An 18,971-nucleotide genomic window follows, 5' to 3' on the forward strand; every position below is an offset into this window, starting at 1 on the left:
CCAGCCTTTTGAAAAACCCGTTATAATCCACCTAGTGGTGCAATTGTGCCTTTCTCATTTATCCAAACTACGATTCCATGACTAGTTATATTTAATATAATGGTGGAAATGTCTATTACATATTCAGTGCGATTAACACATACATACAATGAATCGACAGCTACGAACTTGAGTTGCTACACAGAGAAAAACATATTGGTAAAAGTAAGAGCAAAAAACAACCAACGCCTACTATTAGGTTGAAAGCAAAATTTTTAAATTAATCAAGAATAATAATCAAAATAAAAGTTTTCCTTTTAAACTAATGAAGAATAGTAATCAGAATAAAAGTTTTATCTTTGAACTAAGAGTATACGATTGTTGTTTTTTGCTAAGAGTGGAAAACTATTATTTTCGTCAAAAAAAATTTCTGTGTGTATGTGTCGACGCTGAAACACTTGAAACTAGCGGCGGTTGTAGGAGGAGGCTGTGGGGGTTTGGACCATCCTCCCAAAATATTCAACATGTTAATAAATTTTAAATTAGTTTCTCAACTCAAAATCATTTCAAATCAAATTTTTCACTGGTTTTTCAGACCCATTAGGAAAATTTATTCTGAAGGAACTAGAAAATTTTATTCGGGTATGGGGGCATGATGAGGGAAGAGCGGTTTAGGGAAGGATGGTGAGTGATGTGGGAGGGGGTACCCCTCACCGTATCCCGCTAACTACGCTCCTGTTAAAATACAGAAAACCTATGCAAGTCAAAAAAAATTGGCCCTCCGGCGAATTCACTCTTCAACCCGTAACTCCGGAACCGGAACTCGGAATTTAATTAAATTCAATAGCAGCCTATGGGAACGTTGTATCTCTCATTTGAGACTAAGTGATGAAATCGGTTCAGCCATCTCCGAGTAACCGATGTGCATATTATTGGTCACATACATACATAGACACACAAACATACGCACACAAACAGACATTTGCCCCCCACTGCCAAAGTCTGGCGGCGACTGAGTTAGGTAAGGGGGGCAAACAGTGATAATAAATATCTCACGCCTTGAGCGCAGTCCACTGGACCTAAAAATAAATAACGAGAGAGATTTGGCCCGATCGATGAGAGGGAGATGTCACGATCTGCTTATAGGAGATATTAGGGGTCGATAGGTCAATTGGGAGGAATTGGAGGCTGCGGCGGTGATCACGATACTGTTGGGAATACGTGATGCCATCATCACAGTTCCTCGATGGCGGACTGGTTAACGCACCCAACTAGAGACTGGGAGATCGCAGGTTCGATTCCTTTTCACTGTTTCTTCATTCTTACCGTTCTGGTCATTCTTTCTCTGTCTGTTTTCCAGTGGACACGTGCATAGAAATAAATATGTTGTTCCATTTTGACGTTTGTTAGTTGCGCTGAGTTCATCGAAATAAAAACACGTTGTTCAAAGTGCGTGGTTGTGTAATTCTTTATTTCGTCCGGATTATCCGTGTTTTTCGTAGATCCGGTTCCGTCGATCAATTGTCCGCCCAACAGGTTTTAGGCCCACACTAGTTCGTGATTATAGAAATCGGGTTCGCGCTAGAAAAGTCACGGAACGGTTTATTTATCGGTCGTTTTATCGGTCGTTTGTTTGCAACGTCGAGCGTCGGCCGGTGGATTCCTGCAAGCGGCAAAATGGCGGATTCGGAGAAGTTTGCATTGCAGAAGTTAAAAACCACAAGTACCAGCCGTGGAAGTTTAAGATGGAGATGTTGCTGATTCGGGAGGATATATGCTACGTCATCGCCGAACCCCAAGTGAACCCAGTAACAGATGCGTGGACGAAGCAAAAGCTCGGGCGACAATCGGGCTCTGCATTGAAAACGACCAGGTAAGTTTGATGCGCAATTGTGCGAATGCGAAGGACACATGGGATGCGTTGAAGACCTACCACAACAAGGGGTCGGAGGTCTACCTCCTGAAGAAGATCACACATCTGGAGCTCAAGAAGGGCGACGATATGGAGCAACATTAGCAGACTTTTTTCGATCTACTACAATGGATCGTCGATGTTGGTGACAAGATTGGGATGAATTGACGATACAGCTGATGAAGTCTGAGTTACTGGCGGAAACAGAAAAACGCCGGGAGGTCGGCGGAGGTGTTACTTGGAGTAGTGGACACGCGTTGCGAGTGGATCATCGCCACCGACGTGGAAGTTGTGGGAGCAAGCTTGCTGGTGCCGGAAGTAAACAAGCGGAGACGCGATCCTGTTTCCAGTGTAAACAAACGGGACACATGAAGAAAGATTGCCCGAATGGTTCAGCTGGCGAATCAGTGACGAAGCCGATGAGGAAAGTCAGATTAACCGAAAGGGACCGCTGGCTTGGATGGTGGGACAAGCTGGACCATCGAGCTGGTTTATCGACAGTGGTGCTTCACGGCACATGACGGGAAATCGGAAGTTTTTCACTGTGTTGGAGCAAACCGGTGGTACGAGAGTGATGTTGGCCGACGGCGAGCAAGCTGAAATAGCTGGCACGAGCCGTGGAATCATCGTTGGCGTAACCACCACCGGAGAACCGATACTTATCGAGTTGAGAGATGTATTGTATATGCCGAAACTTGGTATCCTTGCGAAGAGGAGCTTTGAAGTGGTGTTCACTGAGAATCGGTGCGAAATTCGAAGTTGCACCGGACAAGTGTGTGCGGTAGAGGAGCGCCACAGAAGCGGAGCAGGCGATGATTAGTGTTCAGACGTCGCACACGGCGCATTGCTTGAATACGTGGCACAGACGCCTGGGACACCAGGATCCTGATACCTGTAGGTCGATTCACGTAAACAAGCAAACTGATGGGATGAAGCTCATGGACTGCGGAGTATGTAGGGGAAAGAGGGTAACAGTGGAACTATGAAATTGTATTGTTTTTATAGTTCCACTGTTACCCTCTTTCCCCTACTGTGTACCAACATTGCGTAGAAGGAATGATGGCACGGGCACCGTTTTCGAAAAGTGTGGATAAAGGTTCCAAGGAAAAGCTGGACGTGGTCCAATGAAGAGTACGCCGTGTGGAAACCAATACGTCCTTTGTTTGGTCGATTACCGTACACGAATGGCGTTCCTGTACCTTCTGAGGAAGAAGTCGGACACTGCAGAGAAAATCAAGGACTTCATTTGCATCTGCTGGCAAGGTTCCCAGAGTGCTGCAATCATACGGTGGAGGAGAGTTTACCAGCTAGGATTTGCAGAACTTTCTCCGAGCGGAAGGTATTGTAATCCAGTTCAGCGTGCTCTACTCACCGCACCGGTGTAGTAGAAAAGCGAAACCGATACCTGAAAGAGATGGTGGTTTGTATACGAAACTGGATCAAAAGTATCGGGAAGAGGCAATTCTGACGGCAACCTATTTTCAGAATCGGGTTCCTTCCAGATCCATTGGAATGCGTCCTTATGATAAGTGGTATGGAAGACTACCGACGTATGAGCCCTTCCAGATTTTCGGCTCCAAAACCTCGGTACACGTTCCAGCCGAGACGCACAGAAAAATGGAGTTTAAATTGCGTAAGCTGGTAATTGTAGGCTACTCCAAGCTCCAACGAGCATAAAGCCTATAGGCTGCTGAATACGATTTCGGGACGAATTACCATCAGCAAAGATGTACACTTCCTCGAGGATTAGCGTATGGACAGTGAACGCGTGCGGAAACTCGAAGCTACTGAATCGACGATTGAGTTGAAGCCACTACGGGGTCCGGTAGTCACTCGTGAGCCGGCACCCGTGCCATGAGTTTGGCACAATCAGTGCTGCGAAATTTCAAAATCATTTACCTATTTCTACTTGTATTTATCGAAACCGACATTCAGACTCACCGCCTCCCTCATTCATTTACTTTCCAACTGACTGAAATTTCATGCAGAATCGAATGCTTGAGTGTAGAGGAAATATAAATTCCTTCACCAACCAAAGCATTCATTTGTTATTATGTGGAGAGTTTGAAGGCAGAAGTTGGAATATTCTACATTTTCGAGCATAATTGAACTGCGTCATCTCTATTTGGGGCAGTTTTGCTCAATAATCCTTCTCATAGGTACAATAGAAACAAAATTCAGTTTGCTTCTGAAACCAAACAAGTCCAAACCTGAATGCGCTGTGTCGGGAGAACGAATGACGAGAGAAACGAACAAAAAAATTCATTCATCGAGGCGGGCGTGAATTGAATTTTGTTTTCTTTCAAGTTCACGCAGCGATGTCAATTTTTTCAAGCTCTGGGCACAATACACTAACGGATATACTGAAGCAGCTTGGATTCAAACAATGTAGTTCCGATTCGTGTTTATATAGAATATAGATTGGGAAGAATGAGTTGATGTATTTGCGCATATATGTGGATGATTTGCTGTTGGTCTCTGCACGGGAGGAGGAAATCGACCAGGTCGAGCAAGTGTTGCAGGGGCGACTGAAGATTACAAGGCTAGATGACATCCCAAGTTTCCTAGGCACTCTTGCGTGGAGCAATTTGGACGGGTTCTTCGTGGTTTCCCAAAGGGCTTTCATCAAAAGAGTGGTGGCACGATTTGGATGGGACAACGGTAAAGGAACGAAGTACCCATACAAGGGATGCTACAAGGTGACCGAGGATAGCTCGAAGATGGAAAGTAGCGAGGAATACCACAAGTTGATCGGTTGCCTGCTGTACTTGTCCGTCAACAGCCGTCCAGACGTCGGAAAGTTAGTTGCCCGTCGGTGACCGTCCCGGTTGACTACGGATTGACACTTGGAAGGAGTGGACGTGAGCTACTGCTATCAGGATTTTGCGATGCCGATTTGGAGGGCAATAGTATTGACCGCAGATCTTATACTGGCTACATGTTCAGTCTAGTAGGAGTGACCGTGACTTGGGTAAGCCGGCAGCAGAGCTGCGTGGCAGTGTCCACCATGGAGACCGAATACGTGGTCCTCTCAGAGGCTACGCAGGAAGTTGTTTGGCTACGGCTGGCTGAATTAATCGAGAAACACCGACGACCGACGATCATCTTTGAGGATAACAGCAGTTAAGGTCTGAGCACATAGACACGTGCTATCACTTCACTATAGGAGCTGCTGTTCATCGGGCGATATCGAGCTGCAAGACTGTGCATCGGAGTACATGCTTGCGTATATCTTGACCAAGCCACTAGGGTGAACCTGCAGTGATAGGATTGGCAATCGTGTCGATCGAGGAAGAGGCCGTTAAGGAGACTAGGGGTTAAATTCACTAGGAAGAGTGTTGCGCCCTTTCCAGATGTTGCGCTAGGCGTTTATGCACGAATACACCCCTGTAGAGCCAAAGTCCTTATCTAGGAAGGTCCTAGCATCCGTCAAAACGAAAACTGCCTCTGCGCTCGTATGTGTCTACGTTATCAATACCACCTTTTATAGGGTGTCTCTGTTCACTACTTTTGAGTTTGGACCCATTTACCACCAACAATTGTTTACTGCATTTGCCTAAAGGTTTTCCATACAAATAAAAATATTGATTTTTACCCATAACTGAAAACTGTGGAGCCGTTATCGACCTCCATTCTAAGTAGACAATTATCTATGGAAACATTTATCAAACACGGTTCGCTTGTTTTATTAAGTGACGTCACGCACATACACTGTAAATCACCTGTATTCCAATCATCATCGCTGTCATCGTCAGCTAGAGTCGTCTTCGTCGTCATTCTGCCCATTAGGGTGCTCAGCTGCTTCTCTGCACTCGTACCAGGCTTCGCTTCGTCTATAAATTTAACCGCATCTCGTTTCATATTTTTTAGTCTGAAGCATTTTCAGGAGATGCATTAGTGTTGAGGCTATGTGCCTTGTTATAAACACTAAGCAGACGATGCAAACTCGTCCCTGGGGGAACCTGAAAGTCACTGTTCAAAGTTTGTGCATTTGTTTTCGCTATGTTCCAAGTAGTAATGTATTTATCCATCGACTCTAGTGTAAGTTTCTCCTCATTGAGAAGTCTCTGCTTGAGAACTTCATCCCCCAACCCAGCTAAAACCCTATCCTGTATCGCAATGTCCTTGAAAGCCCCAAATCCGCAGAATTCTGCTTGCAAGTTTCACTGCTAAAACAAAGTCCTCTGCGGATTTGTCGGGTTGCTGGACCCGATGGCTGAATCTGTATCGCTGTACAAGATCAGGCTCTGATTTATCGAACTTTTTTTCAACTTATTGATCATCTCCGTATATCCTACTGTAGTTAAAGTTCCATTTTGGAACACAAGTTTTAATTGTGAATATACATAAGGTCCGCATTGGTTCATGAAGTGCGACTTCCTCTGAACTTCCGACACCTCATTTGCTATAAAATTATATTCTAGCCTATCAGCCCAGTCGGAAAAGGACGTACCTTTCCTATAGGGTTCAATGCTAGAGGCCATGTGCCCATTATTCTAACCCATTATGCATTATATTTGTCAAAAAAAATATTTTTGAACCCAAAAGAAACAATATGAAACAAAATAGAAACAGAAAAAAGCAATCATATGCTATAGTCGACTTGCGCACTTAATAAAAAGTTTAAAATGACTCACTCGATGCAGCTAGCTTGTTCCTGTGGCCTTTGCCAACTAATCGACAGTTGTCGTATTGTTAAATTCTTATTATAAAAACCTCCTATAATCGTGCTCGCCTCCGTTACTGAATTCGTTGCTTCTTGACACTAAAAATATAGGAAGACACTCTTAATAATTTGTTGTGCAATGAAATATTCTCTAAGTGTTTTTTAAAGAACAAAGGGAACAAAGGATGTTCCCTATAATGGTTTCCGCCTCTCCGAAGCTGAAACAAAAGAAATTCACACAAGACTAACACGTGGACAAAGGTATTCACTTTTGAGTGCCGCTTTTAGAAATATTTAAATTACCTTTGTGATGAACTTTCATCAAACCAACAATAAAAAACAAATGAGCAAATTCTTTTTGTTTTACCTGTTTCTACAGTCTTGGCATCAATTGACACCGTCGTGACGTCAGCAGAGGTTTATCTATACGGGATACTGCTTTTTCCACCGTCAATTGGGCCGTCGTAATTCTCGCACGCCGTCGAAATTCGTGTTCGCCTGTTCGCCGTCGAAATACTCGTTCCTGATTAGCCGTTTTTCTTCGCTGCCTGCGAACTCAACTGACGCCGACAAAACGCAATGGCGTCGTAGAACGGACCTTTGTACTTTCGGCCTATCTGCGATCGCAATTCGACGGTTGTCGTTGATAGCAGAACGTTGTATTTTCGCAATATATATCACTCGCGCTAACGTAAAAACTACTCCACGAAAAAAGCTCTTTTTTAATATAATAAACCACTAGTTACCGTTTTTCCTCGTCGCCAGTTAAAGAAAAAGGTGTTTCTCAAGAGAAAAGAGAAAAGTTGACTAGTTCGGGTAACTATTCTTTCAGAAGTGACAACTCGTTTTATTCTACCCGTCTACCGCGACGACACTTATCGGTAGCGTTATCTGCGCGTTATGTTCAATGAATGATACAAAACAATGAGTTCAATAATAGGTGAAGCAAATGGAAATATACAGTAGTGAGGGTGGACACATCAACTACCACTAACAGTTTTGACGCACGCTAGGACCTTGTTTAGAGGGACTTTGCTGTAGAGCAAAAATAAATATGTTGTTCCATTTCGACGTTTGTTAGTAGCGCTGAATTCATCAAAATAAAAACACGTTGAAATTTTGTCCGGATTATCCGTGTTTTTCGTAGGTCTGGTTCCGTCGTAAAACGTACAGGACTGGCGACTTACAAGAAGGCGATGACTCCAAATCGTGACGATAAACAAAACAAGTCGGCCAGAAGACGATCGCGGAATGTTGATGCGGACGAAGTTTGATTGCGTAGTACATGATGACGAAACCTTCGTCAAGGCAGACTTTAAACAACTTCCTGGATAGGAATATTATACGTCAACTGGCAGATATTTCCTAACATTAGGCTGTCGAAATTCAATATTCGCAAAATAGAAATATCTCGAGTGGCAGGCATTCTGCTCCTGTGGCTTGAAGAGCGATATTTACATCGCAACCGGGACCATCAACTAGGAAATTTATGTGCATGAGCGCCAGGAAAAACGTTTCTTGCCTTTTGTCATGCGAAACAATTATTCCGTTTTGTTTTGGCCGAATCAGGCATCTTGCCAACGCCCAGATAGTGCCCAAAGGCATGAACCCTCCCAACACACCAGAGCTCTGCTCTATAGAAAAATATTGAACAATCGTCAAGTGTCTGCTGTGAGAAAAGTGACCAAGGAAGTTGTGCACACCGTTTTGGAAAGTGTCAAACGAAATTCCCGGTAACTCGCATTCGCTAAAAAGGATGCTTGAGTGAATATTTTTTCTTTATTCTGTATGAATTGAACTTGCAAAAGAAACATGATTTAACTTTTTAATAAAAGTTTGACCGATTTACACACATTGTTGTTTACCCCATTTTTGATCGTAAAACCCCTTCCCTGACCCAGCCGTCGCAACCGAAATCGTACAAATAGACCATGCCGGTCGGAGGGTTGGCGATCCAACTTGCATCTCCCACATCAATCGACCAACTACAGGTACACGCGCCATTGGGCTTCAATAGTCTTGCTAGTTCTACGTTGAGAGTACATATAAAATTCCGAAGCTGAAGCTCGCCATTAAAGCCCGGAGATAATTACCTTAAAAAATCTCACCCTTTCAATGTGATTATAGCCCTATAACAGTCGCGATAAATTGTGGTCTTTGTCGCCCTACGTGATACCAAATATTACAAAGTTATAGTTGACAAATGATGAACACCTTACGTGATCCCACCCCCGGCCTTTAATCATCACTTATTGCCTATCACTTGATAACAACCCTGTCCCAGCACCAAAAAGTCGATTCCAAACCCGTTTGTTGTGCCTCTGCTCTGATAGAAGGTAACCCCCCAATGTTCGCTTTTCTACACCTTTTGGTGTTCTGTTCCTAACTAACGCTCCTTCGAAAACCTTCAGCCGCTTTGACGTTCGTGCTTGTCCACCATTTCGCTCAATATGTTCACTTTATCTGTGCAAATTCCGACAATATTTGATTACTTTAAAGCCGAGTACAAATCGAGTTGTAACTAATTCTTACATACCACTAACCAATTTGTATGTTCTCATTCGCTATTTGGCATGACGATGAGCGCAGCCTATGTTATCCGATAGATTACAAATTCTAAAAACCAAGAGACACTTCTGAACAACCTCTCGTCCCATCAACACACAAAATAATTGCCAAACAAACCATCAATTCGCCACAGAATCCCATTTGTTTTCAGTTTGCTCCCTTGCCTCGACCAACAATTTGCCCTGCCAAACTCACACAAAAGGGCGCTTAATTAAATTCAATTTCAGCTTTACACCCAAAACTTGTCCCCACGCCGGTTAGATTGAAGCGATGTCAAAGTTTCGCAACCTATAGCTAACCTCCCCTTTGGTCCGTCACCCACCCGCCGGGGCTGACCTGAACAATGTGATTGAATTCAGTTCTGTGACACATCGCATCGTCGCCCGACAGGGGCAAGGGTCCCAAAACTTTTCCCCGATACCCGGCATGTCACAGACACACACAGGACGGATTCTGCAGCACTCCTCACTAAAATTGAACCGTTGCAAACAACCATAACTATCGATAACTACCACCGGTTGGTTCTAATTGCATTTGTATGTGCGCATTCAGTTGAACTGAAAGTTGTCCAATTTTGCCCCATTGATTGGATATCGCTCCTTCATTTTGTGACAATTGCTATGGGAAAGTTTTCGGGCAACCGACTATTAGGTATCACTAATTGTGCTACATTTTCATGTGGCAACCGAAGAAAAAGTCCACAAAACTATTTGAAAAGGTTTATTTTAATTTACATCGTAGATAGTTATACTTATTCGAATAAATAACTAGGAATAAAGCCAATAGGATCTAATTCTAGGAAGCAATTAACCGTAGATTTATTCCTGGGTTAATTAATGCAGTAGAACTTTTTTTATTAGGAATAGCGGAGAATCAATTATTTTCGCGGTATTTACGAACATACACGAAATTCTATGATACAAACCAGGTTCAGTAACCAAACAGAACTGGTATAAGCTAACCAGATTGTAGGTTCTACTGGAACTCCTTGTCATCCATTATGGGTGATATAGCTCGAAGGAAGCCACTTTCGAATTCCTTTTCTGAAAAACGGCCAACTGACGCACGTGCTGCTTCACGGATTTTGTTATTCTGCTCCCGGCTGTTGTAGAGGATGGTGGCAATACAGCGCGCGTAGTCGTACGCATCGATCGCTAGGTAACCGTTTTGACTGCCTTCGGACGTTTCGATGATGTCCATCAGTGGGCCACCGGATCTGGCGAATAGTGAAAATAGATACTTAGAAACACTGAAGCCACTTCAAATTGTTCTAGCATCCGGTGTTGTTTGTATTCTCATTTACAACAAAATTAAATTGATTTGCCATTCGTTCGTATGCGGCAAACAAAAACCAAGTGTTTACATAAAAATAAGATCATCAAAACTCACCTGTTGGCCACCATAATCAAACCAGCAGCCATACCGTCCACCACACTGATTCCAAAGTGTTCATTCCACATCGCATGCAGTCCAATAGTAGCAACCTGATAGCACTGAATCAGCTCCTGGTAGGGCACGTTCACCAAAAATTCCACCGAATTCTCCAGCGAAAGATGTTTCGCAAAGTCCTGCATATTTTTTACACGCTCACGATCTTCCTCGTCCCTACAGGAACCGACAATCGTCAACCGTAGCTGGTTCCAAAGAGCCTCGTCCTTATTCAACAGTGTCCTCAGCTCGTACATCGCTTGCAGCTGTAAGGGGTGGTCCTTCTCCGGGCGAAATTGTCCCACCGATAAAATGATGATTTTTTCATGCGCGCTTGCCAACGATTGGAGCTTTCTCAAGTGCGAAACTTCGCACGGAGGATACACTCGGTGAGTTTTGTACGGAACATCCCACAGAGATATAATGTGATTCTCCGTCCAGCTAGAGTTTACCATAATCGTATCTGCGCAGCGTCCCACTACTCCGTATATTTTGGAAAATATTCGATAATAGACTATTTTAATCCAGGTAGCGAAGGGATTCTTGGCCACGTAACCACGATTGTTATAGGTGTGCATTTGACTTTGAACCCTTCTCAACATATCGGTACTAATGGTCGGATAGTGCGTGTAGCAACCAATCTTACACCCTCCAATGTAGGAGAAAATTGGATAGGTAAAAGCATAACCCATCGTATCAATAAAAACATCCGGCTGGAGACTCAATAATGCTTCCAGCGCCATTATCATCGATCCCAGACTTTGTCCTAGCAGAGTGAAATAAGGATAACGTTTCGCTTCTACCCATTTCCGCTTCTTCAAGAAAACAAACTGGATCGTGTCTCTGTCCAAACGTAGATTGAAAGTTCTTTCTGCCTTGTCAAGAATCTCCTCTCCGGTGACCTCTAAGTCCCCAGTGTAGATGAACAGTTTAATTCCATCGTATCTGGAAAATATGTAACCTTAAAACAACTTGCTTTAGGAAGTCTCACATGATAGACACTCACTTATTCTGCAATGCACGAACTGCGCACCATAGGACCCGTTCACCGCCTCCACCGGCGTTGCAATACGGATGAAGAAGCGCCACGTATTTATCAGTGTCATTATTATTTCGACGTTTATTTTTTTGGCTATTGATCAGCTGCCGGAGTAACAGAAACACAGTAAGTAGTCCGATCAGACTGAAAGAGCCGATGAATAATAGCACGTAGATCCTATAAAAAATAGCAAACTATAGAACCGTATTTAGATAAAATTTTACGTTGTATTCACAAGCTGCATAGACAGATCATTTTACAACTCGGCGCAGTGACGTTCGTGAAGAGCAATCTGGATTAGCACCTAGGACACCTTCAATCGATTACTTTATTGATTTTTGTTACCGTTTTCTAGACCGTGGACAGACCCATCCGCAAAAGGATTTTTTTTTTCTACTGGCGACAAGACAACGGAACCTCTTTGTTTATACGCGTATACTTTGACAGCTGTTCGATTTTGACGTGGAGTAAAGCCGGTCAGCAAGAAAGAAGAAAAGGAATAAAAGTGCTCGATTTTAGCTAAGTCGCAAACCATTTTGACATTTGGCATAATGTTAGGAACACCTTCTTTCTGAATTCACCACTTACCTCCAGTGACGCCAAATCTGCTAATTTCATTTTCATTACGAGTGCTGCATGAAATAAAAACAAATGCATCGGCTGAACAATAGGGTAACCAACCTAATTTAGACCCTACATATTTTGGACCCTGTCAATGTATTTGCCTCCTACACTGCCAAGTTTCTCTGCATTTGTTTGGTTTGATGCAGCAATTACATTCCTTGGGTTGTCTATCAAGTTTCAATATCATTAGTTCATCTCTAATTGTTTAAAATTAAACAGAATCCACAGTTTTCAAAAATATCACCGAAAACGTTTCATATTTCAACCACAGTTTATAAAGAACAGTTGCGCAAAGACTGAAGCAAATCTACCTATTGAACACTCAAAATGTCTACCTATCGGACACGAAGAATAACAATGCTCGAATGCGTGGGGAGTATCGTTATTATGTGATTATAATTATGAGAAAAAAATTCAATGATGTAATATTAACACTTAAATAATGTTAATATTTTTTTGCTTAATGACAATTATTAAAAAATATATGTTCACTGATATTCAAATTTGTCAATATTTTAACCCATTATATCCCAGGGGTTTCAAAAAGTGAGCCAAATGCAGTGATATCTTCAATTCCATCAAAAAATGTATCAAAGATTATGGGAAAAATAAAATCGCCGCTTAAAATGGTTTTGAGAATGAAAATATCTCGTGCAAAAAATTTCGTACGATTAAATAAAAACAACAAATTTTAAGTTGTTTCACATATTTCTTCGGATTTTCTGATAGACATCACTTCTTTTATACCTGTGGGAACGTGTTGTCACATAATAGAATTATTAGAACGAATTCCAACAATAAAATCTAACTAAATGTATTGCTTACTATTCAGCCGCCATTTGCCCCTACTATGGACGGTTCAAAAGTGTAAATAAAAGTACAAAAAATGGCAGCAGTCTTTTTTAACAATGAAATATGAGGTGTAAAGATCCCGTTAGTGCAATAATAAAGCAGTTAGATGCCAAAATTCTACAGTAAATACTCGGTAAACGATGGATAGTTCTGCGTATGAAATTTCATACGCTAGGATATAATGGGTTAAACACCGGAACAGCTCTTCCACCGACAATGGAAATATGAAGGTATTTCTCATAATTAAAGTGCAGCTAAAATTTGTGTATGCATTCCACTTATACATATGTATCTGTTTCAAATTTATCTTACGCTGCAAATTCGACTGTTTTTTGTCACACCCCAATCAGACGGCAAGCGGCAAAAATCAATGCATTTCGTTCTTAGTTGCGGATCAGTTGAGAACCGGAAAAAGCTTAAATTCTTTATACGATGTCATTTATCGTACTGATTTTTACAAAATAAAACTAAACACTTAATTTTAAATTTTTAAATGCACAAAGTTAACTTCTAACTGAAGCGTTCGGGTTAAGTCATTTGAAATTTAACTAAAAATAAAAGGTTGCCAAAATTTGAAAAAGACCAATGATTGGTCCAATGTTGCCAATCCTCTTTACGCAACTCTACTATTAAAAACTGATTTCAACGATAGCCAAGAGGAACCAGTGGAAATGATACATTTTCAAATTGGATTTAAATGTACAATTATAATATTTTTTATCGATTTAATTTGTTTGCCTCATTTGGTATTATGTAGTTCGAATTTTTTGTATTCGACGAGCTATATGTTGACAAATCTAAGAGACATATCACAGCTAAATAATGATAATAAGCGTGTGCTTGCTGAATTCCTAGAATCGCCTCACACTCACACGAACAGGAAACATCACGATTCAAGCGACGTAGTCCTGCTGTTTTACCATTGCGCCGAATAGTTGAATACCACAAGGCGAAAACTGAAGAAAAAAGTTAAGTAAAGGAAGAGAAACAAAGAAAAACTGAGCTTAGAAAGAATAACAAGAAACCACCTCGTAAACAAAAGCATTAAAAATTAATTTTTAGTACAAGAAGAAATCCTGACCAACTTTGAACCTTGATTTATCATCCACTTGAGGATGTTACTCCTTAATACTGTTACACGATATATATTATTGTTAACTCTATTGCATAACATTTAATGCTGCTTTGTTAAGTCTGCAGTAACCTAATTGTACCGAAAGTTTTTCTATTTCTCAAAATGATAGAACTAAAAAAATACTTCATGCAGTCAGCCTTCCATAAGATTAATGTACCATTTTTGATTGGCAGTCACTGATTTGCTTATGTTCTTCTTTCATGCATTAAATATATTGCAAAGAGAACGAATCAGTAGGTCAGTTTAGTAGAAAAAAAAACTTCACTGTTTCCAAAATATATTCAGTCACATTCAGTGTGTCCAAAATATACTTGGAACACTGTCCAAATTAGTGTGGAAGGGTCCGAAATGTGAAAAATTCATGCTGTGAAGAAATGTCATTTTCGAGTTTATGTCAATGCATAAAACATCCACTGACAGTTTTCTTTCAAGAACAGTAATTTTGGAGCAGACTCGTGCATGTATTGCATTAAAAAAGATAGGCAAGCAAATATTTTTTGACGTTCACGTAATTTCGCTTCCTCTAGGGGTCCAAAATTGGTTGGTTACCCTATTTAGAAAGATAGGCTCGGATTATAAGATAAAAGGAGAATCTTATTACCTAACTAATAAACATAACACTATGAGGGAATTCCTCCAAAAACATCGATCAAGTAATTTTCCCAGAACACAAACTCCACCTTTTTTCACGGTCCCAAACATTCATTTGCTGGTGGGCTACCCCTCAGGTTTAGGAATGATTTTTCACTAGTTTTCTATCCCAAATATGCTTGTTCATATGTCAGTGACGCCGAAATTGCAAATGTGGCAACAGTTCCAACTACAAATATATTTAAAATGACTGTTAAAGCAGGCGAAGAATTGATTTCGAGTGTTATGTCTGTTAGTCTGTGTTCATTCTTTTATTTTATAAACCGATAGAGCTCATCTTTCTAAATATAAATAAATATATATGTCCAATTTTTGAAATTTCAGAATGATTTTTAATAAATTTTCAAAAAAATGTAAACACGTCCTCGTTTGACACTATCGATCTTCCTTGACAATGAATTGAGCCACATGGGTTAGCATTTTAGACAGTTATTCGAACAAAAGAATAGGGGTTTAGGTAGCTCAATGGAAGGTGTGCTCGTGATAATTAAATTTTGTAAAATAATATTTATTTGTTATTTTGGGTACAAAAAAGTAAATGAAAATGTATGATTACTTATCTTTAACGTCAGCTGCATCAGGAAAAATCGAAAACAGCATTCCCGAATAGAATTTTACAATAGCATTTACCCTATAAACAATCATAAAACAATAAATATCATAATACAATAAATATTAGGTTATTACTGTTTCAAAATTGTTCGTCGCAAATCTCTAGCAGTAGAATTACAATAAAATTTAATGTAACAATCAATTTTACTGTTCAGGAAAAAACTGATACAGTAAATTACCATTCAATTTTACTGTTTTCGAGAAAAAATGTAATGTGAAGATACATAACCACCCCTTTTTGGCTGTAAAAGTCGAATTTACGTTTAAATGTACAGCAGAAACGTTGAAGTTCATTGTTTTTGTATTGTAGCATAACACTAGAACTTACTGTAAATTATTGTAAAATTACTGTACTGTCCAGTGAAGATCATGCTTTTGTTACTGTACACTCTATTCGGGTCAATGACCCAATTTTCAGACGAGTGAACATATCGGCTGCAAGATAAATCTTGCCGAATTCTCATAAGAGATATATTTCTGATTGAGTGTAATTCCTACACACAGAATTTTATTTATGCATCGATAGCATACTTTTCTATTTGCCTCTCGTTTCTTCTTTAATGTATACATTGGACATATTCGGTCTAACTACTCATTAAATGCTTATTAGAAGTTTATGCATGCATATTTTTGTTTCTCAGTGTATTCGATATCTAGTCCCTGATTTATTCATTCAGTTTACAGCTCACTGGGCATGACAGACATACCTTCTTCAAGAATGTCAAAAGTTCGAAACAAAAGATCAAAACAAAAGATATTTACTGGGTTGGACGGAGAACGCCCGTATATTTATTACGGTTTTATTATCTCGTGAATCTTGGAGATTCAAAAAGATTTGCGTTGATGTGAAACTAAGTTGGTGTTAAAGAATTAAAATAAACATTTAGTTCGATACCAGATATCCACCTGTGCAATGGATTGTTTTCGTTCGGTTGTAAACTACGCAGTCAGCTGCTTTACCTGCCAGGATGATTCAACTTCCCAGGTTTGTTCAGATTGCTAGTGAACTGATTTTGCCCATTTACTAATGTCCAATCAATTCCGATTAGGGCAATGAACCGAACGAGCGGACACATCTACTAGACAATCCGGTAAGCAGCTATCCAACAGTGCGGAGGTCCAACAGCGAAGATCTTAGCCAGGAGTTTGCAAGCTCAGTGCCGAAAAAAGACGATGTTTCGGCGTTGAACAAGATCATCCAAGATACGGCAGCGTAAGTTGAACTGGGTTGGCATTAGAGAGTAAACACTCAGGTTGTTCTGTTTATTTTTACAGAAATGTAATTGACGTGGCTGCAATGGATATTCATAACATCGAACCTCAGGAGTACAACGATCGAGTGAAGGTTTACTCGCAAAGATTGGCGCAGCAGTGGAACACTGTACCACATCCAAACAGTGTCAGCCATGTCGGTAAGTGAAATGAATATAGCAGGTGCATACAATAAATTACTCAGTATCAAAAGATATCATTATAGTCAAACGTTAGTTTCATAATGTTATTAAAATGTATTCATTTAAGGATTACTCAAAGATATTCCGTACCCGGAATCGATGCTTACTGCCGTACCCATAGAACCGGAAGATCTAAGTATGGTAAGTTTAACCTACTTTCATTGCAATAAGCTAGATAGAAACGAAAGCAAATACAAATCCCTTTTCACTTCACTCTCAGATCCGCAGCATGGTGCAAAAAGCGAATGTAGCCGTGGCAGAAATCAAAGTAAAACACACAGAGAACCTGGTGGTGCCTTTTAGGATCCCATAAAGGCAAGGCCGTTTGCCGCAGGGAAATAACTGTGAAAATGCTGTGTGGCGCGATACCGGAAATCAATCTTGATGTCGTTGATGGGTAGAAGTTTACATTTTGTTTGCAGTGTATCGCGTTCCGTTACTCTTCCCATGATTTTTTTTCTCGTTCCGTTTAAGTGCTATCGTTCTTTTAAAGTTTATTTTTTACGAATATTGAAAGTTGAAGATTTTTGTTTGTTTTTGAATATCTAATCGCATATGTTTAAACAGTAGATTCCATTCGGAATCTAGCAACAAATATAAGTCATATTGCTTTCAGAAAACTTTACAATCATGTCTTCAAATGAGAAAATTCAACAATTTAGAACATGTTGATACCTACTAAGGGAAGTACAGAGTGTAATAAAATTTATATTCTCAAGCGTGAGTGCTAATTTTAATTACCGAAAAAACCGAAAGGGTCATTAAATGTGTAGCAAGCGAAGTTCCGTTCAAAGCGCAAGAAATAAAAAGGCGCCTTCGTTGTCCTGTGAGAACAATGCGACTCGTGGAAGACAATTTATTTCACTAGTTTGAGCAGTTTCCGAACGAAAATGCATTGTTCGTCCGTGGTGTAGGAGGATGCAGATTAAATTCGGTTCCATTACTGTTGCAGTTAGCATGAACAGTAACAAATTTAAGTAATTCAGTTTTCGTTGATGATTGTGTTTCCTCTGAATGAGAATTGATGAGAATTGAGATATCTGACGTTAAAAATACGCACACTGAGATCTCGCATTTTTATACTACCGCCCTCCCCTTAGGCCAACAAGCAGTTTGTTTTCCTCCCAATTCGCAGTGCAAATGGTTTGTTTTCCTCCCAATTTAAACGTCAAAACGGCACAATACCAACGCAGCTGCCCAGTGCAACGAAAATCGTGCGCGTCGTGCTCCAATATGGCGTTTGTATTTGACGTTCCCATTCCGAGCCACTAGAGTGAAAGAGAGAGCTTTTTGATTTGCGTTTGTGCTGATCGAATATTTTCTTTCTCGCTCATTGAGTGTGCGTATTTTATCAGTTTTGCATAGTCACCGCGCGGATGCACTGCGTTTTTTTTGTTCTTCGCTTTCCTAGTAAGGAAAAATTTTTTCAGCTGTCCAGGCTGTGTTTAATCGGTTTTGTTACGGCTCGGCTACGGATATTCCCCCACGCAAAAGTTAATTTCGCGTTCTATCGCACGGTGATGTCTTTCTAGCCGTAATTTTCATTAAAAAAAAATAGCGGTGAAAAAAATGGAGCTGGACGATGTCGAAGATATCCGCTACGGAAGAATAATGGATTTTTGTGAATTGGTAACAAAATTTAGGCCTGCAATGATTATATCTGGTGTTAGTGATTAGTTGGACATTGTCGGATCAATCGACCGTGCATTTACGCTAGGTGCGTCAAGTGATTTAATCAGTAATCAAATCTGCAGAAGAATATAATTTTGCGTTGTGTGCCCGTTTCCCCGTTACGAGAGTAGCTACTTTTTCTGCAAACATCAATTGGAAGTAAAATGAACGAACTGTTTATTTTGTAGTACGTCTCTTGGTTCAGGTTAAGTTGGTCGATCTTAATTCCTCAGAAACCTGAACAATTACGTTACCGTCATAAATTACGAAAGTCAGCAGATCGTTAAAACTTTAAGAAGTATTATTCCGAAGTGTCTCGCACAAATTAAACCTTAACCAATTTGATCGGCGAATATGCACTAATTCGCAGCATCGCTGTA

The 18,971-nt window shown here is 40.5% G+C and overlaps 2 protein-coding genes across 2 annotated transcripts; one reads left to right on the plus strand and one right to left on the minus strand.

Moving 5' to 3' along the window:
• Positions 1 to 9,849: 9,849 nt before the first annotated feature.
• On the minus strand, positions 9,850 to 12,019 carry LOC131691717 (GDP-Man:Man(3)GlcNAc(2)-PP-Dol alpha-1,2-mannosyltransferase). Its single transcript, XM_058978327.1, has 4 exons — positions 11,828 to 12,019; positions 11,560 to 11,769; positions 10,515 to 11,498; positions 9,850 to 10,341 (listed from the first exon to the last, which is right to left on the minus strand). The coding sequence occupies exons 1-4, from the start codon at positions 11,845 to 11,847 to the stop codon at positions 10,101 to 10,103; spliced, it is 1,455 nt and encodes a 484-aa protein (XP_058834310.1). The 5' UTR covers positions 11,848 to 12,019; the 3' UTR covers positions 9,850 to 10,100.
• A 4,180-nt stretch (positions 12,020 to 16,199) lies between these two features.
• LOC131689780 (ragulator complex protein LAMTOR1) lies at positions 16,200 to 17,638 on the plus strand. Its single transcript, XM_058975073.1, has 5 exons — positions 16,200 to 16,451; positions 16,516 to 16,679; positions 16,742 to 16,878; positions 16,988 to 17,061; positions 17,141 to 17,638. The coding sequence occupies exons 1-5, from the start codon at positions 16,380 to 16,382 to the stop codon at positions 17,231 to 17,233; spliced, it is 540 nt and encodes a 179-aa protein (XP_058831056.1). The 5' UTR covers positions 16,200 to 16,379; the 3' UTR covers positions 17,234 to 17,638.
• Positions 17,639 to 18,971: the final 1,333 nt, after the last annotated feature.

This window comes from Topomyia yanbarensis, chromosome 3 (genome assembly GCF_030247195.1).
Source record: "Topomyia yanbarensis strain Yona2022 chromosome 3, ASM3024719v1, whole genome shotgun sequence".
Lineage (NCBI taxonomy): Eukaryota > Metazoa > Arthropoda > Insecta > Diptera > Culicidae > Topomyia > Topomyia yanbarensis.